General features: G+C 45.8%; 1 protein-coding gene and 1 long non-coding RNA gene across 2 annotated transcripts; one reads left to right on the top strand and one right to left on the bottom strand.

Moving 5' to 3' along the window:
* Nucleotides 1–940: 940 nt before the first annotated feature.
* Nucleotides 941–22,434, top strand: LOC116941601 (L-threonine 3-dehydrogenase, mitochondrial-like). Its single transcript, XM_032952805.2, has 9 exons — nucleotides 941–1,206; nucleotides 11,857–12,051; nucleotides 14,883–14,925; nucleotides 15,068–15,138; nucleotides 15,841–15,990; nucleotides 17,270–17,442; nucleotides 18,544–18,634; nucleotides 19,027–19,296; nucleotides 21,439–22,434. Exons 2-9 carry the CDS (start codon nucleotides 11,868–11,870, stop codon nucleotides 21,582–21,584), a joined length of 1,128 nt encoding a protein of 375 aa, XP_032808696.1. The 5' UTR covers nucleotides 941–1,206; nucleotides 11,857–11,867; the 3' UTR covers nucleotides 21,585–22,434.
* On the bottom strand, nucleotides 12,983–17,380 carry LOC116941602 (uncharacterized). Its single transcript, XR_004402702.2, has 3 exons — nucleotides 17,254–17,380; nucleotides 15,152–15,226; nucleotides 12,983–14,143 (listed from the first exon to the last, which is right to left on the bottom strand). It is a non-coding gene; the product is annotated as an uncharacterized LOC116941602 (long non-coding RNA).
* Nucleotides 22,435–24,930: the final 2,496 nt, after the last annotated feature.

Below are 24,930 nucleotides of genomic sequence, written 5' to 3'. Positions count from 1 at the left end.
AAAAAAATCAGGATGTGATAGTCATAGACATTCTTGGTTCTTTCGGTAAAGTCTGGTAGATAGAAAACAAAAAAATTACATTAATTGTATTTTTGTTTTTTTCTGCAGAATTCCTGCAGTCAAGGAAGTTTTAAGTCAAAAGTCATAGACATGAAGTTCCGGATGATTGTTTTTCCCCAAATGTCAGCTTTCCAGCATATCTTGAACATCGTGAGAATCAGTCTCGTGGTGGCTTATAGATGCCTTAATCGCTTTCCTTAAATACATATAATTAACAATAAACAAGGTCATGCTGGTACAGGGTTGATTTCGAGTTGATGTCATGTCACGAGCCACTAATCTACGCGTATGTCATATACTGCACAATACTTTCCGATTGAAACATTTGAGCAACGTTCAGTGACGCTTTCAGAAGGTAAGGGTCATTTTGGGATCGATGTAAAATAAGTTGAGCATTCAAGCGGTGTTTTAAAAAACCAGCCGTGATATATATATCGATCTAGCACACGGACGCGAATTAATTTCATCGTTCCGTCTCCTTCGTTCGCCGTCCACCTCCCCTCGATTCGGCACTGTTGGCTACGCACGGCGCGAAAGAAATTCAACACACGGCACGCCGCAGATGTAAACGGTGGAAATATCACGGTGCATATTTAGTTTCAACAACAACAAAACTTTTAGATGTGGTGCTGTGTGCTCCGTCGCTATATGCGGGTGCCCTTTCACGTTAAATGCCGCGGACTAACACACCCTCCCCCCCCATTGGAAATAAGAGACCACTGGGACAGGTGGTTGACCTTATTACACGCGTGCCTCCACTACCCGTTCACAAAGCGTGCGTGCCTGCCGCATCCACACCGGCCAATGGGTGGCGTTCCCAATATTACGTAATTGACACACCCACGTAGCGGATCTAACGAGACCCAAAAGCCTCCTCTTCCTTCAGCCCATCTCAACTCCTCCGATTTGGACACGTGCTGCTGCCGCTGCTGCCTGCCGCATCCACACCGGCCAATGGGTGGCGTTCCCAATATTACGTAATTGACACACCCACGTAGCGGATTTAATGAGACCAAAAAGCCTCCTCTTCCCTCAGCCCATCTCAACTCCGATTTGGATACGTGCTGCTGCTGCCGCCGCTGCTGCTGCTTCTGCTTCGTCATCCTCTGCTCTGACAATCATTTATTCGCAATTCGCACTCAACAGGTAAGTGGCCGTAAGTTGTCCACACAACAACGCAAGAGTATCGCTAGAGGCGGTGTTTAGGGGTATTCATCATCAGAGTTCGTCGTTCTTTTACCGATTGTAGTTGCTGTTAAAGCGGCCCTCGCTGCGTTATTTAACCCGGCCACCTGGGTTCGATTACCGGTCACGGCTCACATCAGTGGCGAGCGATCTATACACCGGGGCCTGCCCCTATACCCACCCCACAACATTTTCACTGACTCCCCTGTCCAGCTTGGTGAAGTATGGTCAAACATCCCCAATAACCGATACGGAATTGCAACGCCTCGATCCACTAACTCGCCGATAAATTTCTGTAAAATATAATTTCAGTGCCGATTTGGAGACGCGTGGAAAACAATTTATTTGTTTTTACAATAACTTTAACTTTGTAACAACGTTGGTTTAATGCTCGTCGAGTATAATACGATGTGATGATAATGTTTTTTTTTCATAGCGAACATCGTGTGCCCCACGTTTGCTTTGCGATACGCAATTGTAATCGCCAATAAATCGACGCAGCTGAAGTTTTGGAAGACGTCCGCTTATTTGTGAAAGTTGCTCGCATTCACGTGTCTCGGACGTCTCACACACACGTTCATGTACAGACCTTTGTTCCATCCACTGCTGGATGAGAGTCTCCGCACGTCGTGTGGGTTTGTGGCGGGGGGAGGGGGGGATTAAGCCATACTTCACCACAGCTGGTCGGTGCGTGTCCGGTGAAGGCAGGAAACGTAATCGTGGGAACACAGAAGTGGAGTATAACACAGTATATTTTATTCTGCACTGTCCACCACGTATACACGAAAGAGGTTTAACATGCGAACATACATGCATGACGCGCAAGCCTATGAAAGCATGCTTGTCCACTTTAGTTATTCATCCACACACTTACCCAGGCTCAAAACCTGCTTGGCGTTCCGAGCTCTCGACGATTTCTGGCGCAAATTTGGGTCATTTATTCACATTAATCTTGATTTTATCTTGATTTGAAGCTTTTGTGACTGCAGGAATCCATACTATTTGGTTATTTCGGTAAAGTCACGTAGGTAGAATATAAGCTTTAACTTATATATTTATATATTTACTTATATATTTGGGCAATTTCGAGTATTTTTTTAAACTGCTAAGTCTAAATGCGCAGTAATTCGCGCTTCGCCCCGCTGCTGAACGCGGGGCTGATTGTTAAGGGCTCGGGGAGGGTGCTGATCTGGCCCCACAGCTCCCAACGCGGTGAATTCAAAAACTACCCCCCCAAACACTCTCCCTCCCAAACACTCTCCCTCCCAAACACTCTCCCTCCCAAACACTCTCCACCCCCCCCCCCAAACACTCTCCCTCCAAACACTCTTCCATCTTCACCAAAATACTCCAACTCAAAAAAACTCGCCCCCCCAAACACTCGCCCCCCCAAACACTCGCCCCCCCAAAACACCCCCCCCCCAAAACACCCCCCCCCCCCAAAACACCCCCCCCAAACACTCCCCCCCCAAACACTCCCCCCCCCACAAACACTCCCCCCAAACACTCGCCCCCCCAAACACTCGCCCCCCCAAACACTCGCCCCACCAAACACCCCCCCCAAACCATCCCCCCCCCAAAACACTCCCCCCCCCCAAAAAAACACTCCCCCCCCGCCCACTGCATTGGCTATCATCTGCAACAGCTTTACAAAGCGTGGCTTGGCAAAGCTGCCGAGCCCCGATGCTTATGCAATGCGCCTGCCGATTGTGACCAGAGTGGAAAGGGGGGGTGTGGGGGAAACGCGAAAGTCCACATTTCTGCCCGACGTGGCCGATTCCCCTTGAGCGTTAATTACGGTGATTGACGTGGGAGTGAGCAAATTATCGCGCGACTTGCAACGTGGGGCGGCGGGGAGGGTGTCGCATTTGCGTTTTTCCATGCCCCCCCCCCCATTTAAAGGCGATTAATAAAATGTATTTAGTGACTAATTCATTTCGCGTATTAGGTCAAAGTCCCGTTATTGCGCTCGGCAGTTCGTCAATTGCTCCATCAGCCATGGTCGATCCACTGTTGGATGAAGGACTCCCTGAAGTAGGTCGCCATCAGTAACGAGCAGGCCTCAGGAATAAAAATTCACTGCTGGATGAAGCCCCTTCTCACCCCCCCTCCCCACCCCGATCATGGGGCGTTGTTTGACCATACTTCACCAACGTCAGTAGGTGCGAGTTGGTTGGGGCTTGGAGCCGAGGGCCAATTATCGTTCGTTCCAAATTGGCCCAGCACAATTGAATAACACGTTAACATTAATTGACGAATTTACATGGCGTCCCATTTGAATTACAACGGTATCAAAATGGAACCGTTTTCTTAATGTTGTATTTCTACGCACGGTTTTAAATACCAAACTACGAATAGGTGTGTGTGTTTTAGTTTATGCACATAACTGCCCCATATTGATAAACGTGCTCACGACCCGTTGCACTGCGTTAGAGCCACGTTCTAGACAGCAGAGGACAGCGCAGAAACAAGCACCGTTGTGCTGTACTTCTATGCTCCCACGTCTGCGCGTGCCTTCCTTTCACCAAGTGGCACAGCCAAGCGTTACCGTTTCTGCTGAATTTGTACGCTCCCGCAACTGTGCGCGTCTGCTTTAACCAAAGCCGCAAAGACGAGCGTCACCGTTGTGCTGTACTTCTGTGCTCCCGCACCTCCACGTGGCTTCACCAGCGTGATGAGAGAGGGGCAACATTTGTTTCGCGACCTGCGCGGCGTGGGGAGGTCCTCATCCAGCAGTAGATTGACGACCACAAGGCTGCGCATGTCCATGTACACACACTGCCTTGCGCGGGGGTGGGTGGGTGCATGACCCCCCCCCCCTCCCCCAAGAGAGTTCTATGAAGGGGGAACAATGGGACCCCAGGTACCATGTCCTTCATTTAGAACGTGGAGATAAAACGTATCTGGTTTGTTTTCCAGGGGGGCTTGGAGCAATAAAGCAATATGGTGCACATGCGATATAATGTCACAACAACATCATATACTGTCGTACTAAATGTTAAGCAATACAAAATACATATACCGTACTGTTAAAAAAAACCCACATTTCACATGAAGTTTTAAATAGAACCTGCGTTCCATTGATAATTCACTGTGTAACAAACAAACAAAAATTGTTCCTGGGTAGTGATATTTTCGAATCCCTTATCCCTCAAGACTTCAGAAAATTGCAATTTTTCCCCTACAAACTTTGCTTGTGTGACCAGGACACAAAAGCAAAGTTAATAATCCACTCCATTAATAACACATTGTAACACTGTTTTTGTTTCTGGGTAGTAAGTGTTATTTCCTAATTGCTTATGCCTCGAAAGTACAGAAAATGGCTATTATTCCCCACAAACTTTGCTTTTGTGACCAGGACGGCGATATTTAGAAATTTACCGATTTTCAATGGGAAAACGTGTGCACTTACTTGTGTCATTCCTTCACGTGTTATGCCAAGCCAGGGCGTAGCCATGGAGTCAACATTGGGCGGGACCAAATCTTCCAGGGGGTCTGGGGTCCCCCCCCATTCCAGAAAAAAATCTAAATTTGAAAACGAATTTCCTGCCTAAAATATAAAAAAAAATTCACTAACACACGGGATGGACTCTTTATTTATTGGAAATAGGAATAGGTTTTACCCTTTTAACTGGCACAAAAACTGACACCTTTATTCAAGGCATCATGTTTGCAAAAACCACAACACAAGCAGTCAGAATGCAAACAAAAAAGACAACTCTGATAATAATATGCACTGTCCTTGAATTTGATTGGTCCACACCCGAGACAGCTTTTCTTAGAGCCTAGTCTCCATTGGTGTTGGACCAGAAGACACCAACAGGCGTACAACTCAAAAACAGCGCACTATCAGAGTATTGAGGGCTCGGGGTGAGCATTTACATTATGAGACCTCCTTTGCCAGAAACAAGATATAGGAATAGGTTTTACCCTTATAACTGGCACAAAAACTGACACCTTTATTCAAGGCATCATGTTTGGATTAGGGATTAATAAAGTACAACCATAACCACAATCATATAAACAGAAATCTATTTTATAGCAATATATTGGGGGGGGATTTTGAGCAAATTTGAATATTGGGGGGGGGGGGCACATGCCCAGTAATTCCTGTCGTTGACATATCAACAACAACTTTACTCCCCGACGAAACACAAATAAGGAGAACATGGCACGTGGCACTGGGACGCCAAAGCCTCTGAAGTGATCCATCCCTCAGTGCTCTGTAACATTAACCCGTGAAAGTTGCTCTCCACTGCTCGCCATACTGCAGCGTAAACGACGCAGCAAGCCCTAAGGTAATGGCAACTTTGGCCAAAACACAGCGTGTGGTGGTGTACCGATCCCATGTCGTACGGCAGAAAGTAGGCAATCCAGTTTCACGGTGTGGACAGCAGGCAGCCTTGTGGGACCCCCATTAGCAGTTTTCTTATACATGTTACATGTTGAATCACAGTTGGTAAACACTCGATGCAATAACCGTGACCTCCTAGGTGATGCGATGTCCTGCAATTCAAAGGCACACGCCGTGCTTTGTACACAACCACCACAACAACGGCGTTTACGTGAATAACGCCAGGCTAAGAAAAACTGTCGTGTTTTTTTTGTTCTGTGCTTAGATATTGAGCGGCTTCATGACACAAACCGCGTGAGCCATTCGGGAGTCGGATTTTAATCACGCCATATACTGGCCACGCACATCAGCGCACTCGTGTTGTGTATCACGTTGCACAAAATCGCGGTTACTATTTCTATAAATACGCATTTATTCGCGTCTAACATATGCCACGTGGGATTTGACGCGGGTCCACAAAATTAGTAAAGTTGAAAATAAAAATAGGGTTGCATGAATCTGGTGAGAAAAACAGGTTTGCAAGTTTTTACTCTAAAATGTATATATTTAAATTCTACGCAGATTTACGCCTATGTCAATACAGTGCAGCTGAGGAATGTCAATGTATATGCTCAGAATTTAAAAACATTCAATCATACTCTTTGGTTATTTCGGTAAAGTCACGTAGGTATAAAATAAAGTTAATCAAATCACGACGTTTCGGAAGCAACACGAGCTTCCGTCATCAGGTGGGATAGCCACAGCAACAAGTAATTTGGTGTAGTGGACAAGAGCTGCTCGTAACAGGGATATTATATAAGATATCTTATGGGATCATTACAGTCACGAAAACTTCAAATCTAAATTTAAATCATGTCAGAATTACTGCCAAAGCATTTTCATACGATTATCCAAGCACAGGGCCTATATAATGACCAACATTTTAGTTTTGGCAGATGCCTTCTTGGTGAACACCCCAAGCATTGGGACACAAATCTGCGCAAGGTTAGCTTCGCTCGCCTCTTTCATGACTCCAACGGTGAAATACATATTGCCCAACCCCGCTCGAGTTTGGGCTTGCGTGCCAGTGATTCCTACGGCCAAATACGGGATGGCCCGCTTGCACAACAAACCAGCCAGTCGTGGGCCCACCGAAAAGAGAGAGAAAAAACAAGAAAAAATTCAGACGTGACCTCGCACAAATCAAGCGAAATTCCCCCCCCCCCACTCCGACAGAGTAAGTCGGCCAACTCTGCCGCCCACCAAACTCATTGGACGACAGATGGAGGGTGTGCGCGCGTGTTTGAGAGCGACATAGGCCACGTTGGCCCGCCAGCCACTCCCACCGTGACGCACCTCGCCAACTACCCCCCCCCCCCCCATGAACCTTCTCCCTCCACACTAAAGCATCGATTTACATTCCAAAATTGCGTTACGCTAAAGGCGTGTGCGCAATTGGCCAATCGCGTAAGGGGCGAGTGGGTGTGTTATTTTAAGCCTCGCTGAATGGAGGTCTTGGGAGCCAATGGGGGCGTTTTTTCTCACCCAGACATCCGCACTCCAACAGTGAATGAGTCATAAACATGTTTTCATTTTCTTAACACTCGAGCGTTATTTTGAAATGTTTCTCTATATATAAGCCGAAAGATAAAATATGGCAATAATTAACGAAAAGGACTTGTTAAACGAGGTATCTGTAAATGTCACAATAATGTACATTACAATTCAACCAACGATGCTTAGTATATTTTTACAAGATACACGTTTCACTGAACCAAGTACAGTATCTCAAGTTTCAATATATGCCAAGGTGCTGTTGGCTAAAATAAAAGTTACGTAAATAAATAAACATACGTTTTCTTTGGTTCTTTCGGTAAAGTCACGTAGAATGAGAATAAAATAATAAATTGATAAAATAAAATAACATACGTTTTATTTGTGTTATATCACAATGTTACGCGTTTCATTTTTCAAAATTGATGGGAACATTTGTTTTAATTGCCCCATATGACCCTTGAGGTCATGTGAATATCGAAAGGACATTCAGAGGTGTGGGAGAATACGTTAAAGATATATAAAAGTCTTAAGATGCTATTGACACCGACTACCGATGTGCATACACAGTGAGAGAGGAGTGAATTCTGGAACGGCAAAAGCCAAATAAACCCAGGGAAAACACGATTGGAGCCAGATTCCTGATCTGACATGAGACGGTTCTTTAAAAGTGCTACTGCACGTGTAATATAAATAATAGGTTGATACCATATTTAAAAAAATCACTGCAAGACGCCTCTGCATTGGGAAATGCTCGCAGGCGGTGAGAAAAATAAGGTTAAAATTGCTCCACGTTTTGGACAAGGGCCAACAGATTTATCTGTCCTTCGTGAGGAGCTGAGACCCTCGATGTATGGCTATAAGATGATGCTTGCCACTGCAGAGGCGTCTTGCAGTGCTATTTTCATCATGTTTTCTCCCCCTCGTCGTGAGGTATTTTCTGAGGCTGATGCCAATTTCATATAACGTTAATTTGCACTACACTGTAAAACATTAAATGCCGTTTATCCCAAGGGTTTGAAGGTACAATTAATGTATTCGTCACATTTACGACCAAAACAATTTAATTGTTTGTCGGTAGCCGATTAAGTTCTACGCTAAATCTTTAAAATCGTGTATTGTGGTTGGTCAGAAATGCAACTAGGTCTGAACCCTTTTGTTCCACATTACGAGTTTAGAACTGAGCTTTAACTTCTGTTAAAAAATGTTTACATATATGACGCACTTTAGATTATTGTCTGGCCTTGACTGTCTTGTACTGACATGGACCGTATTTTTTTTCAAGTTTAAAAGCGTGACCCTCCATTGGCAAATGGATGTGTTTCGTAATACTACGAGCGAATGGCACTTGCCTCTCTTTCAGTCTGTATTGGAAGAACGACGCTCACATTCGTGTTTTTGCATGTCTGTAAATTCGGTTGATTTGTATTGCAGACACATATATTGACTTTGAATGAGAAGTTATAGGCGTTTAGACAATTTAATAATGCCGATAATAGCACGTTAATATATTAGCACGTGAAATAATAAACATCGTCAATTTGTGTTATTTATTATAAGCGAAAGCAATTATACCGTTAACTTAAAAAATGTATCACTGTTTTTTTTTAGTATGTAACTTGAACAATCTATTAGGATCCGATTCTTTCCGCGGTAGCATTTCCATACATCACATAAAATAAAAACATTTGTTTGCAAGGAAAGTTATTTCACGTAAAAAAAACCTGTCAATAATAGTTGACTTTTTAAACTTTTAAACCGTGATGTATGGCTGTACATATTTCCCCAAGCCTGTGTGTGGTGAGTCGAAAGTGGAGTGGGACAGATGGTCTAAGAGGAGATAATGTTAGGACGTGTCAAAGATAGCACGTATGACTGACTGGTCAGGCGATGTTCTACGCAAGAACAGGTCTGGCTGGAACTGGCGTTGACCGGTTTTCTGGAGCCCCTGAGGCCCCCTCTTGCTCTCCCACAGAGGCAATCCACCGACTGCAGTGCCTTTAGAAGCCCCCCCAGATGCACTGGCGAGAGCAGGGCTTGGCCAACCTGCGGCTCTCCAAGGACTGTTTCGCGACGTTTTTTTTTATTAAGGACTACCGTCTCACATTCACGCGCATTGTGGCTCTTGAAATATTTTTTTGTTTCACCGAATTCGAAGAAAAATGCCGCCTATGGTTATTTTGGTGGCTGACCCCTTGGGCTATAGCTAATCTTCCCATCTATTTGGCCCAATGTAAAGAACAGTTTACTTTGTCGTGAGGGGTGCCTGCGGCCGTTCAACCCCCCCCCCCATATGTGGACCATATAGTGAACCGCTGTAGCATGCGCTCCTTCGGTGGAGTAACAGCAAAACTACACAAACTCATTGAAGCCCTCTCGTCGTGGCTAGCAGACCTCGACATTGGCATTTAGCTCATGAACATAGTGCTGCTGTACGAAACAATATATTTAGCAGCTTTATCTATCGTCATTTTAGATATTTATCAAATTGCATTGCTGCGCATGAGACACCGTTTGTCTCCATATACATTCGCAGTGGCCACTCCTCCTAATAGACCAGTGGGGGCCGGAGCCTTATTCCTAACAAAAAATGTTGGGGGAAAAAAACATAACGAGTGTCATGAAAATGATGAACTGCATATGACCCCCTGCCTCACCTTGCTTCCCCTCCGCCCCCTCATGCCCCCATCGCCGGCTTCCATACCTCACCAATATATTCGCTGAGCGGCCGCCACTGCATCTTTGCCATTTTGGGTCACCTCCACGCACGTCTGTTTGCGCTCGTTAGACGTGGGCTTCGTTTGCATTTGCTTTCGTCGGCGGTTTGTGGCCAGGAAGGTTGTGTTCACGTGTGAAGTAGGAGACCGGCAAACGTGCTGCCGTGTCGCAATGGCACGGTGAGCGAGAGACACTCCTGGCTGAGTGGATTGAGTTCTATCGTCATCAGTCCTATACTGCGGATGTGTTATCGTGTTACATACTTTGCCAGCTCCCAAGTTCGAAGAATTTGCTTTCCTGCTGACTTGTTGCTGATGGTCCAAATTGTATTTTTTTGCTGATTTGATGAAAACATATATATTTTTTTGTTTGTTTGACTTTTCTCAGAAAAAAAACATGTTGACTGCAATGATCTGTATTTGTTTAGAGTATTTGGCTGCTCTTCATTTCCACGTGATGATAAGCCACTTCGTTGAGCTATCATTTGTGGCCAGGCCGCTTCTGAAAAAAAGAGATGTAAGGCTCAGTGGGTTTTACCTGGTAAGATAAAAAAAAAATTGTAAAAAAAATTGGGTCATGCCCCGTGTAGATAACACTTGAACAGCACCGAGTGTTTATGTAGGCTACTCACAGACCGTCAGAGCACAAACATTTTGCACACTCGACGCAAGCCACTTGAAGTTATGCAGCATATAAGTGTATACTATTACATGTATGGAATTATACACACGTAATCTGCAATATCTGACGTTTAAAAAATATTTCTGCGTCCGTAAAACTTGCATTTTTAAAATGTCTTGTCTTGGAGGCTCCTTAAAAGTTTGAATTACAGAACTTGCTTAACATAGAAGTGAGTGCCAAAAACAATTGGTTTGCATTAGAATCATTTTGGCTGGTTGCATTGAATTAAAGTGTAATTTTCCCTTTGATGATAATTTAAAGCAATATCACTTTAAAGTGGGAGGAAAATGTTGCACTTGACCACACACCAGGCACCAACATCATTTTCTTTTTAATCATCTCATGACAGTCAACCCAATATTTTTTTAAATTCATAATTCTCACAGCTGGAATTTAGCTGAACTATATGAAATCCCACATTTAAGCTTGATTCATTTGTGCAGTCGTTCTTGACTGCGCCAAGATCCTCAACTCGCCACACTTGAGAACCCGGTTTAACCATGGGTGGCTGAAACCCACAGATTTAATTCTATCATCTCGGTGGTGCTGGCTCAGTGCCCTGATCCCTGAGCTCATCGGGGCCACGTCCACTGTTCATCACGATTTGCAGGCAGCCCCAGAGCATTAAAGGGGGGGGGGGGGGGCTGGAAGAGACCAAGCCCACCCCCCGCAGAGGGCTCCATTCCCTTCCAGATTCTGATTGTCAAGTCAACGAATGTTGGCGCTGACTCACACCAGTGGCCTTTCATCTTCAAAGGCCATTTGTTCCGCGAACACCCATACCTATAAACACACGTGCCTGTGCATATTGTTACTGTGTTGTGTGCCCCCCACTTCCCCCCTGTGAGTTTTGTATAACACCTCCCCCCCCCCCCCCACGTTAAACAAGGCAATTCTAGTTTAACACGTAGGCATTCGTGACAAATATCATCCATGATAGAGGTTTTTTGAGTGATATCGCGTAAATATATAAACAGGTGGACTTCTCCACAAATATGGCTGTCGCCTGATGAAGCTAGTTGTAATTACTGGCGAAACGTTGTACTCGGATTGTAAATGTTGTGGCTTGGCTCTCCAACACACCGGTTAGTGCTGTACTCGTGACGAATTGGCCACGTTCTGTTTACGTGACAACCCTTACTAGTTGGCTGTGTCGAGTGGTGGCGGATTCAAACGACACATTTATATATTTACGCGATCGAACCCAAACAACTTCCTATTGTGAAAGGTAATTCTACAGGGTTGGTTGCTGCGGTGTCCTCTTAAACTGGATGGATTCAGCCTTAACTGTCAAAAAAAAAAAATTTGCGTGGATTTTTTTGCAGCCACTCCCAAGATGCTTTCGGGCCTACGCAGGGCGGCCGTGGAGACGGCGAGGAAGGCGCGGGTGGCTCCCCCGCGGCCCGCGCCAGTCGCGTCCGTACGCTTCCAGAGTTGGTCTCCGCGGCAGATCAACCCGGACGCCAACTTCCACTCGGCGTCTTTCTCCGAGGAGGATCACCCCCGCGTGCTTATCACCGGTACGGGACGCGTAAGCGAGGGTTTCGAGCGGGGGTCAAAGTTGCCGGCTCCTCGCCCCCACGCGCGCGCCACTCATCCGCGGTCAACCTCCACGAGAGTGATGCGAAGGCGACGTGGGGAGATGTTATTGTTGCATTGCTGTTCGCTTTGTTGCGTTGAATAAAGTGAAAGGTGCATTTTTGCAACCGGTGCATAATCTCCCATCACCTCATTAGATGTTTTAAATAATGCCCCTTTGCCTGTTAATTAGCTTTTTCCCTTAAAACAATGAATGAACGATCCGTTATAATAGTAGTTATTGTTTGAAATATTCAAGAACTCAATTTAATCGCAGGTGGCTGAAACCCACATGTGAATCTAGAACCATCGATTCCTTTTATTTTTGCGGTGAATGGTAGCACCTCCGGTGACAACAAGGGCTTTACATTAATCTAATATATGAATTAACATACACATCTAAATCTGAACATTGGCTCTTGCACACACGATTCAACACGTGAGGTCAAGGCTAAATATGAATGTCAGTGAATCATTCCACCCCGAAAATTTTCCATCGCTCGATATATTTCTACCGATGAGGCGTGAGTGCACAAACTTTAACTTCTCACGCGCTGAGCTAGCCAAGTGGCTACAACTCTAAACGCTGTTTGGCGTCAAATTTTGCACGTGCACATTGGATGCAACGAGACACAGCTCCGTCAGTGAAGATCTTTGGCCGATTGTTCAAGTGGGGTTTTTTTTTTTTAAGAAGGAGGTTTACCAGAGCTCCTAGAGTATTTGCTCAACTCTTCCATGCCGGTGAGACATCTATCCACATTTTACCCCACCATATGAGACCTGCCGATCAGCTGACTGGTGTTACTCAGCTGTTTTAAGGACAGAGGCGGTGGCAGGGGGAGGGTTAAGACACTCGCACCGTTGTTGCAACTGCCGTATTGGTAGATTTAATTGGGGGAAGGACAACCATCTAAACACGAAAAACAGGTCTAAATAAATTAAGTTTTCAATCGAGATTTTAAAGTACACAGCTCCACTGGCTTCCTTATAAAATTATATAATATTCATGCTAATTGCATCCCACAAATTTGTACACTTATTATATAGAAGCGACAAATCCTATTCGTAGCAACTACCAAGCAAATGAAGGCCCTCAGAAAATAATAATAAGAATAAACAAATCAAGAAATGGAGCAAAAATAAAAGGCATGAAAAAAGGCATCACAACATAGAGAATTAGTCTATGAAGTGACATCCCAAACTACAATTCAAAATTCTCACACAAGATCTGCAAGTCCAGTGTGCTACCGATTACATCGTGGCAGCACCAAGTGTCGGCATCAGTGATAGAGAAGACCGAGATTTGAATTTGAGCCCTTTAGCAGATGCACCAAAGCAAGTCAGGGCCCAGCAAATCGGGGCACAATGCCCTTGCAACGCGAGGTCTGTGCCAGCTCATTCCGGCTCATGTTGGTGCATGTAAAAAAAAACTAATATGCAAATTGTTCATTAAATAAACAAATTCCAAGCTTGCCTGAGGGATGAACATCTGAAGCCAACTTTAGTTAACTATGCAAGCCTCATATAAGCACAGCTGGCCCTTGCGCCCAAGGGGTGTGCTTATATCCAGCCTAAACTGTATTTTGTGAAATATAATTGTTTTTCCCACACATTTGTCTTTTCAATTTCGTTCAAAAATAATAGAGATAATTGTAAAAAAAAATCTAAACAAATATTAGTTTTTAAATGCGACTCGTACACCGTTAGATGTTTTTGCTAGACAAAGCAGTTAATGTCACATCTGGCGATAGATGTCGCTTGGATGTGACAGCTGGCGGGTTTAAGTGTGCAGGATGCCTGACTGTCAGGGCTGTCCTGTGTCTTTGCCACGTGTCCTTGGCCACGTCTATTCCACATGTGCCTTCATCGCTTCCATGACGGCAAGCGTGGAATATAGGGTGGCAGGGGTGGCAGTGCAGTAGTGCCACTCATGCCTCGCAGCAAGAAGGGCCCTGGTGGGTTTGGTTTTCTGTGTGGAGTTTGGATGTTCTCTCCCTCTGTTCTGCATGGGTTTCCTCCAGATTCTCCAGTTTCCTGCCATAGCAAACAAAAAAAAACATACAATGTGACTGGTATTGGCCAAACTTTCCAATGCTGAAAAGTTACTCTGCATGATACTCAATTTGGATTACACATAGCAGGAACATTGACCCATACTGCGAAATAACTTGGCAGAACCCTCCTGAACCAAGCATATTAATATTAAATAATGACAGACCGTTTTGCTAATTTTGCTTTGGAATTCTTTTCAGATAACCATCACTTTTTTATCGCAATGGTTTGCACAATTTTTTTATCGCAATGGTTTGCACAATTTTTTTTTCCTCCAAGCACATGTGCTATACTTTGAGGATTCCGCCACGTGTAGTGGTTTAACGTGCCGGACCTCGGATCCACAGGTCGGGGCGGCAGTTGAAACTATTTTCTCAAATCCAACCCACCTCTGTCCACCCAGCAGTATGACTGGCAGGTTCGTGCCTGACGGGTTAAAGTGTGAGTACCCTCCCCCACCTCTTACAAAATGTCAGGTCAGTGTCGAAGGGTAGGCCCTGTATAGAGGGGCTGCCTAGAACTTTCTACAGTGGAGACATTTCTTCCAGCAGTTGAGTGAGCAAGTAATCTCAGCGATTAACCTTTAGCTTTGCCACCGACACAACGTGCGACAATAACTTTTCTGGAAATATAGCACCGCGATAAGGTTCCTAATTTGCGAGAAAGCTTCTAAATTTTGAAACGAAGTGACTAATAGATGTGCATTGTTAATATTCTGCAGGTGGCTTGGGCCAGCTCGGCCTTGGCTTCGCAAAACTGCTCAGGTACGCTTGATAACCGGAGAATCTTGCATCATCGTACACATGAGGTTGTCTTTCGCGTGTTTCGGTGCCATATTTCCACCTGCGCACATCCAATGGCAGACGTGGGCCTGCCCTAAAAACACGGCGACTTACTCTCTTTCAGGCAACGATTTGGAAAAAACAATGTCATCCTTTCTGACATCCGGAAGCCACCAAATGACGTGTTTGTTAACGGTGAGAACCATACCACATGTCGACATCCTACACCACGCTCATGGGTTGCCTTTTAGCCGCTGCCGCCGCCGTGGAGTGGACAACACGCCTGCCAGAGGTCAGGAGACGACATATATACACACACACACACAGGAGTCGGATTAAACAAACGCCTCCCTTTAAAAGCTGCTGCATTTGAGACCGTTCCTATCAAAGCTCACTCATGCGTCGGGCTGGCATATGTGCGTGTTTTGTACGGCGTCTTGTGATATCCGGGTGAATTGCGCGTTAGACGTGTACATTATTAGCTGATGAAATTTGGGGGGGGGGGGGGGCGCAAATTACTCGCCCCTCGCAACATCGTTGAAGAACTAAGGGCGGAATAGACATTTACATTCTTAAATCGACGAGATTAATGGAACAACCAAGAGGCGAGGAGCACGATTGGCTGCGTGTGGTGCGAAACAAGTTCGACATGCATAGATAAATGTTTGACTAGTTTATTCGACGAGACGAAGCGAGCGACCAAGTGTAAAAATCCACAGACGTTAGACTCAACTATAATTCCACAGGCTGTCGTCGACAAGACTCAGGCCCACGGCTAAAATAAGTATATATTTTTTTACGCCCTCTAAATTAACGCCCATTCTCAGAGGACGGTGTGACGACGGGTCAGGTGGATGGGTGATGCTGAGACAATGCGCGTGCATTCGTGGCGTGAAGGTCCTTTCATCTACGCGGACATCCTGGACTACAAGAACCTGCGCGAGATCGTGGTCAACAACCGCATCACGTGGCTCATCCACTACAGCGCCCTGCTCAGCGCCATCGGGGAGGCCAACGTGGTCCTCGCACGCAACGTGAACATCACCGGTAGGTCGCCGCGGCTGCCAGCCTTCACCAACATGTACGTGCGCGTGCGCGTGTGTGTTGAACTTCTTTCGCGTATCGTACAAAGCTAAATGTGCTAATCGTAGGTGCCGGGGAAGGTCAACAATGTTTGCCTGCTGTTTGATTGTTGCACCCGGACTGAATAATCCTTCTAACTTAACGCGAATTTACTTTCTTTAAATAATACGTTTGTCCCGAAAGAAATTGCTCGTAGATTAAACAGAGTTAAGTATTCGATCGTTCTTATTCAGATAAAATTCAAGTTATTTTACACACACACACAGGCATACAGATACAACAACAATCACGATTCGCTAATAAGTGGTAGTGACATTACCACAGCGCTTTTACCAAGTAAAATTTATAACGATGTGAAGTGTTGGAGGATTTCTAGCAGGAGGGCATGGAACAGACACATTTATTTTAAATGACTGAGATTCAATTAAATGTTTATTGTTCTATGGAAACATCCCCTTTAGCCAGTTACCCAGCTGGTTTGTAATAGAGATCCGAGGTGCATCAGCACAGAACAAGAACCAACGATGCACCATCTGTATTCCCAATCATGACAACTGAAAGAGATGTGCAAAGATCCCCGTGTAGGCTTAACACACTGTAGGGGCAAGAGCTGTTAGTGAGCACCTACGAAGACTGGCACTGTGCACAAGGGGCTTGGTGGCCAGCACTACACCCGGCCGCCTTTGTCTCCCTCGAGATACTTGAGGCTGAGTCGACTTAGGGGAGGCCCAAGAGCAGTTCAGACAATCGTCATTGTTGTTTGCTTTGAGCGGGAATCGAAACTCTGGTTACAGGGTATAAAGCGCAGCGCGCTAACCGCTAACACTACCGCCCCCCAGCAATGGATATATACAACATGTACACACAAAGATCCCCCATATAGCCTTAACAGACTGTAGGGGGCAAGTGCTGTTAGCGAGCACCTATGAAGGCCGGAACGGTACACGAGGGGGTGGGTGGCCAGCACCACGCCCGACCGCCTTTGTCTCCCTAGTGGCAATGTTTACACACCGCACCAGGTACTCATTTGAGGCTGAGTCGACCTAGGGGAGGCCCGGGACCGGTTCAGATAATCGTCACTGGTGTTGGCCGTGAGCGGGAATCTAACCCGGGTCGCCAGGTTCATAGCGCAGCGTAGCGCTAACCGCTATACTATCGCTCCCCACATGTACACACACACGCATGCGCACGCGCGACCAGCATTAAACCCGTGCACTGATCACCTACCCGGCTGGTTGCTCAGGGCTGCACAATGTGCTGGACATCGCGGCAGAGAATGGACTCAAGCTGTTTGTGCCCAGCACCATCGGGGCCTTCGGCCCGACGTCCCCACGTGAGCACACGCCCGACCTGTGTGTGCAGCGCCCGCGGACCATATATGGCGTGTCGAAGGTGCACGCGGAGCTCATGGGAGAGGTGAGTCTGGGCACCCCTACACCGCCCACTCACTGTTCACCGCAGGGGATTTTTAATTGCTCGCACGCTTAAATATGTGAAATTACAGCATCTCGGAGCACCGTGCATCACAAAACGTCTGATAAAACAAAGCGTGGATGGGGAAACGAATGGGGGCATTTTTGAGAATGAAATTCGAAAACTAGGCCAAATGAATGATGGAGAACACTGGACATTGTGGATGATATTTTAGCGCACTGGACTTGCAATGCAGAGGTTACCAGGTCAACTCTATCTCCCAGCGTAGCAGTTAAACCAATGGGCAAGCTTCGTAAATCAACCCACCCGCTACATCTGTCCAGCCAGCAAGCGAGCCAATCGGCAGGTGGCGTGAGGTGGGGGGTTAAAGTGTGCGTTCCCACCGCCTTTTGGAGGAGTAGTCCAAAAATAGCCACCAGTGAGGCTCTCAAGAACTCCCTCTCGTGGAGGCCCCTTTTGCCAGCAAGTGGTGTGAGCGAGCAACTGCAGGGTTGCGTCATTACCCTTTACTTCTAGAAAACGGAAATAAAACGATGAATCTGCGCGCACAGCCAACGGAGCGCAGCATCCATAGAAGTCCCGAAACCGATTACGTCTCCGGAAGGAAATCCAATTTCGCAAGACGAGACGAGAGATCAGTCCCAAGTCCGCCATCCATGTTCCCAGCCTCGCCAGTGTCATCCCATTGCACTTCTAAAGTGGAGATTGTATAATGTTGGCTCTCTATCAAGCCTAAGTATGTGTACTGTATCTGCAGCTGCTGGGCACCACATGTGCGCTGACTTACATTGCCGTTAATGCACAAAGGCGATGGAGATTTCATTGTCACCCCCAACATTTCCAGTGCTGCCCATTTCACGGCAGTGACGTATTGATCTCAAGCAACATCCAGCGGGAATATGATGCTAAAGTCGATATCTGGAGTAGTTTTAAACACCGTAACCCCATTTAACTTATCATTTTATTCATGGTAATATGAAAGTTGTATTGTGATGATTAGTTCGCTGTGAGCCCGATTTTTTTGTTTTTTTTTACCATAGGCAGTCTGCTACTTGCTTAACCACAGGTTATCTTCCCATCCAGTACTACCATCACAAATACGGACTGGACTTCCGCAGTCTGCGCTACCCAGGCATCATCTCGGCAGACACCCAGCCTGGAGGAGGCACTACTGGTATAAGCAAATGCCTAGACGTCGCATACTCACACCTACAAATGCTCCCCATATCTAGCCCAGCTTATCATGGGGTCTAATTCTAGATTTGAAGTTTTTGTGACTTGCAAGGATTCATACTCTTTGGTTTTTTCGGTGAAGTCACGTAGGTAAAAAAATTAAAATAAATTAAATCACGGCGTTTCGGGCGCAACACAGTCTAGTTGACAGGACCACACCGACGCTAAGTGCCCATTTAAGGCTGAAATGTCTTCGGGGAGATGCCCAGGACTGTTTCAGGAATCATCAACCGCTGAGATCAGGAATCGTGCACAAGTTACTAGGGATCGGAGCACAGTGAAATGCGTTAACTAGCGGGCAACCGCTCCCCGTCCCGTACGCGCACGTTGCAGACTACGCCGTGCAGATCTTCCACGACGCCGTGAAGTCGGGCTCCTTCGAGTGCTTCCTGCAGCCCGAGACTCGGCTGCCCATGATGTACGTGGACGACTGCCTGCGAGCCACGCTCGAGTTCCTCGAGACGCCCGGCGACTCCCTGTCCATGCGCACCTACAACATCGGCGCCATGAGCTTTTGCCCTGAGGAGCTGGTGGCTGAGGTGCGCAAACACGTGCCTCACCTGCACGTGGAGTACAAGCCCGACACCACGCGTCAGGCCATCGGTGAGCATTTCTTCTCTCAAGCTCTCTTCTCCATGCACCACTGCAGGCATTTCTAGGAGTTGTTGAGGAATCCCACCAAGTCTCCACCCTTACTACATCTTGTCTAGGTTGTCCTGGTTATCCTGTTGGTTGGATAGTTGCTGTCTGGTCAAAACCTCTGTTTCTGATTAATTGTTTGACTCGGGCATGTCTATGTATGCCCGTTTGCCTGTCTGGGCCTCTCCCTCTAACTAAGGTTGGACAGGTAATAGAGCTAATACATGCTTTCAGCTACAGTTGAAAGCATGTATGTATTAGCCATGTCCGTTTGTAATGGTATGTATTTTAACTCTCATACACAAACCGACAATGTCATCCAATGTGAATTAACTTCTAGTATAAAGTTGTGTTGCTCCAAGGGACTTGCCCTATTGAAAACCGGCCACATTGATCAAAGGGTTTGGCCAAAAATTGGAGACGAAACCACAGAAAATATGAGAATTGGCAATTATGTGCCAAATGTATTTTCTGCTCCCATACTGCAAATTTAAACACTGCTGAATACTGGTACTGCAACTTAAATAATGAAGACAAATGTGTGTTATGATTGGTATGTGTTTGCATGCGATGGGGTTAATGTGATCCCTCAAGCTCCAGTTGCAAGCTACTTTTGAGCACCTTCAGCACCGACTTGTTGCATAAAACACTCTCTCTCCGGTGCCATTGCAAATGTTAAAAGTATGGGTCCCGTACGTATCACAAAATGGCCTGGCGAGTTTTTAGACTTCAATTTACCAAAAGTTAAGCCTTAAATATACGTACAATGTTGTTCCGAATCAATGCATCGATTTCGCCTTGATCCTGGAGTTATTGAGGAACATGATCTGGCAATGTTGCAATAAATGGTGTTTGGACACTGCCCCCATTCCCCCCATTCCCCCCCCCCAAAAAACAACCATCACAAATTCTGGCACGATAAACCCAACTGAACACAAACAGTTCACAATGTGAGATTATGAGCTTCAGGATCGCACAGGGGAGTGCGTTTCCTTGAGAATTTGTGGAGGACGTATATATATCGCTCATTATTAAAGCACCACACTGGGATGCTCGCATTGAATCGCCTGCAGATTTGAACCATTGTATTGACAAAATGCTCGGTGATCAAGTGACGTTTGTGTTTACTTGTCAAAGCTTGCATTTGGTCATGCGCCGGTTTATTATGGTTGTCCCATATCTGTGTGGGTAGCGGTGGTGCAGTTTTTTTTATCATCGCACTTGGTTCACGGTTGTGGATAACATCCGCGACATGTGCCGGGCTTCCCCTATGTTGGCTCAGCCTTAATTTCTTGGTTCCGGTGTGGGAACGCCGAGGTTGTTGATGCGTGTGGTGCTGGCCATGCAATCGCTCGCAGTTCCCGTGCTGGCTTTAATCAGTGCCCAGTGCCCACTGACACGCAGCACTTGCCCCAACGCGTTGTGGCACTAAATTGGGTTTTTATCATTGTGTGTGCGTCCGCGTGTGTGTGTTGGTGGGGAGCGGTAGTGTAGCAGTTAGCACGCTGCCCTACTTACCCGGGAACCCGAGTTTGATTCCCGCTCGTGGCCAACACCAAGTGGCCAACACCACTGTAACAATTTTTTCCTCCTGGGTAGTGTTATTTTCCAATTGCTTATGCCTCAAAAGTACAGAAAATGGCTTTTATTCCCAACAAACTTTGCTTTTGTGAGATTTTGAAATGTACCTATTTTTCAATGAGGAAACGTGTACATTTGTGTCATTCCTTCACATAAAGTCCTGGCCATAAAAGCAAAGTTTGTGGGAAATAATACTAGCCATTTTCTATACTTTTGAGGCATAAGCAATTAGAAAATAACACTTACTACCCAGGAACAAAAATTGTGTTGCATAGTGTTATCTCAATTGGCCCCTGGGCCTCCCCTAGGTCGACTCATCCTCAAATGAGTACCTGGTACGGTGTGTAAACATTTCCACTTGGGAGACAAAGGCGGCTGGGCATGGTTCTGACCACCCACCCCCTCGTGTGTCGTGCCGAGCCTTCATAGGTGCTCGCTAACAACGCTTGCCCCAACAGTTTGTTAATGCTATATGTTTTTTTTGGGGGGGGGGGTCTTTGTATTTGTGTGTTGACCTCTGAGCAGCGGACAGCTGGCCCATGAGCTTCGACGACAGTAACGCCCGGCAAGACTGGGGCTGGAAGCACGACGTGGACCTGCCCGAGTTGGTCTCCACGATGATGGCGATGTTGGGCGGCGAGCATCAACGTGCAGTTGCCGAAGCCAACTAACCCCCACCCCCGCAACTACTCCTCCACCCCTCCCAAGCACCTTGCAGACGGGAACCTCCGTCTTGTGTCCAGCATTCCAATTGTAACGTCTTTGTTTTTTTAAATGCGGTGTTGTCCCGTTGACCGTTTTTATGTCACACTCATCTACCGCCCAATGGATAGGCCCATTGGCAATAATAGTTCACAATGGTATCCTTTGTTTGAAACAGGAAATTAAATATAGGCCCATTGAGACTTGCACCGTCTCTTTTCAAAGGGTAATAATGTAATGTAGAATGCAGCAGAATAAAAAAAAAACACAACTCGATAGAACATTTTCCTTGGTAGCCTATTGATGATGGTGACAATGGTGTAACCGGGAATAGCAACATTTAATACATATTGACAACATTGTACACCTCATCCACCACCTGGAATTAAGAGCTGACACTCGTGTATCCGGTGTTTGAACGTTCTTCCCAGGTTAGCACTGATTTGTGGCACGGAAGACATTGCTACACTGCACAGTCGGGTGCAGCAGAGTTATCTGGATCGATATGGTGGATTTGTGGTAAGGAAATTATATGAATGTTAAAAGCTAAGAATCCATAGTAATTCGGTTGTCGGAGAGGCCTTTGCTTGCAACATTATACTATGCGGAAAGTTGAACACATTGAGCCCATTTCGTGCTTGAATTGCGCTACGGAATTTATTTTGGTAAGATGAACTTGTGCAAACGTGATTTTCATGAAATGTATAGCTGCCTTCAGGTGGCAGGCTTCAAGAAAGTTTGCACTACTCTGCATTTGCCGCTAACGGTTGCGTTGTTGATGACGGTTCAATAAATCGGTGGCCATTGTTGTAACCTCAACTAGAGTGGTCACCACATGCTTGTCGCGAAGTGGCTCTATAGAAGCTGGATGTAATCACACCCCTTGGGAGTAAGTCCAGCGGTGCTTTTATCCGGAGCAGCTTGCATGTATCAGAAGGTGCCCTTCTCTCCCTCGCGAGTGTAACGTAAGCACGCGCTGCCTTTTCAAGGCTGTGCTTATACAAGGTGTGATGCATTGCTTTCACAGGATGAGGTATCATCTTGCATGGCACTCATCCGGCATTTGGGGAAAAGAATTCTGATCATGAGGTTGCGTGCGTGGCTCGATGCAAGGGCAATATTTTCAATGTGATTCGCGTGTTTTGAATGGGTACGACTGACGTTTCTAAATAATAGACTTTCCTAAAAGCGCATTTGTTTCCACATCACCTTCATGGCTCGCGGTATCGCGTCACAGTTTTTTTTTTTGCAAGGAAGGCAATGTGGTAAGGCGTGCGTGTCGGCGATTCGCAAACTACGGATGTCACGATGACCCGTGAAGTGAGAGCGGCTGTGACGGCACTGGGGAATCGTCCAGTCCATCTACCGCCCACGCCGGTGAAAATGGAACCACCTGGACTGGAAACACATGAGACAGGCATATGAACTGGAGAAAGTATAAAATAATATATAGAAGAGCTCATGTCTTTGGAAGGGAAAATAATCACAGAATAGGTGGTTTTATTTAATACGGAGTAAATCGGTGGGTTATTACCATTTGTTAATAATAGGAATAGTTGATTGAACATGATATAGTCGTCGCGAGTGCTCATTAAAGTAAAACTAATATTTGAATGCTGTTAGTGCTCTATCATATTTGCACATATGGGTGACATTAACGTTTTAAAACTAAACTATTTTACCAGGTAAGGCCCACTGAGCTATGTAGTTTTTTTTCAGAAGCGACCTGGCCACAAATGATAGCTCAACAAAGTGGCTTATCATCATGTGGAAATGTATAGCAGCCAAATACGTCTAAGCCAGTGGTTCTTAACCTGGGGTGCGAGATGCCGGTTTTTTTCTGAGAACCTGCAGCAAAGGTTAAGAACCACTTCTTTAAACGCATGCTTTTAAATATGGAGGGGAAAAAATCGGACGATCCATGCGACCATGGGGAAAGAGACACGCAAACTCCAAATATACAAACGTCAAGGTCGGGATCGAGCCCGCGACCTCCCGTGTACCGGGACTCCATGGAGTTGGGCATAGGGAAGAAGTGGTTGGTCGGTGGCAGAGGTCACACCGCGCATCGGCAACTAACGAGCAAGGAAGCAGCATTTGTCAACTCGGAGACACTCTTCAAGGTATTCACTTTCTTGGTTCTTTCGGTAAAGTCACGTAGAAGGGAAACAATAAAATAATAAAAATATAAAACAATAAAATTATCACGACGTTTCGACTGCAACACAAGCAATCGTCATCAGGTGTGAAAAGCACAGCAAGAAAATTTGAAAAAAGTGGCGGGTTTTTTTAACGTTAGCACCACGGAGAGCGATTTGGCAGTTATTCAGATGGACGGGTCCATCTATTTTTTTTAAAGCTTTCGTGACTGCAGTGATTCATATTCTTGGTTCTTTCGGTAAAGTCACGTTGAAGGGAAACAATGAAATATATATTTAATCATTATATATTTTATTATTTTATTGTTTCCCTTCAACGTGACTTTACCGAAAGAACCAAGAATATGAGTCCATCTATGCTCGGAAAAGAGGAGGGGGGAGACGAAAATAATGGATGCGGTCTGAAAGCCACCGTAAGCGTGAACAATCAATTAAGACCCGAAATGGTTTATCAAATCCTTCCAATGATTGCTAAGCCAGAATCCTTCTCGGTTTAAATTGTCTCTGTGTTTGTATATGTGGATAGCCTCATGAACGAATCTCTCATGGTAGCCAGATGGCTTGCAAATAACCTCTGTCTTGGAGAAGTCAATGTCATGTGAGCCTACTGAATTATAACAGTGATCTGCCACGGCCGAGGTGTTGATCCTACCGTGTTTTAGGTCTGCTTTGTGTTCACGAATGCGGTCCGAGACGTCGTTTGGTTTTTCCAATGTAACTACTACCACAGAGGCAACTTCGTTTGTAGACGCCAGGGTACTGTATGTCCGGAACAGCATCTTTTACAGATGGAACTAAATCACGGATTTTATGTACTGTGTTGAATCGGACCTGGATCTTGTGTTTATTCAAGATTTTAGAGATCTTTTTTGTGATCCCCGCAATGTAGGGTAAAGTGATGGTTTTGAAAGGCTCCTCAAGAGGGTCCTTCTTCATGGTTGAAGTGATAGCTTTGCGGATTGTGTAGTCGAAGTAACCATTAGCCTTAAGAGCTTGGTGTACGTGCTTGAGTTCACTGGCTATGTGCTCCTGGTCGGATATGCATTGGGCTCTATGGTGCAGAGTCTTGATGAGGGAATTCTTCTGGGATGGATGGTGATGGGAATCCGGTTTCAGGTAAGCATCCGTATGGGTAGCTTTCCTTTTAGTCAAAGTG

This window comes from Petromyzon marinus, chromosome 12 (assembly GCF_048934315.1).
Source record: "Petromyzon marinus isolate PM22_M1 ecotype Great Lakes invasive population chromosome 12, UKy_Petmar_22M1.pri1.0, whole genome shotgun sequence".
NCBI lineage: Eukaryota > Metazoa > Chordata > Hyperoartia > Petromyzontiformes > Petromyzontidae > Petromyzon > Petromyzon marinus.
Note: the sequence above shows the minus strand (reverse complement) of the source record. Positions and strands in the feature narration are given on the sequence as shown.

Excerpts from the sequence above, each read along its gene's own strand:
- LOC116941601 (XM_032952805.2), top strand. The coding sequence starts at position 11,868 with ATGCTTTCGGGCCTACGCAGGGCGGCCGTGGAGACGGCGAGGAAGGCG. Across the intron at positions 15,139-15,840 it reads AAATGACGTGTTTGTTAACG|GTCCTTTCATCTACGCGGAC; the intron begins GTGAGAACCATA and ends CGTGGCGTGAAG. Across the intron at positions 19,297-21,438 it reads CACCACGCGTCAGGCCATCG|CGGACAGCTGGCCCATGAGC; the intron begins GTGAGCATTTCT and ends ACCTCTGAGCAG.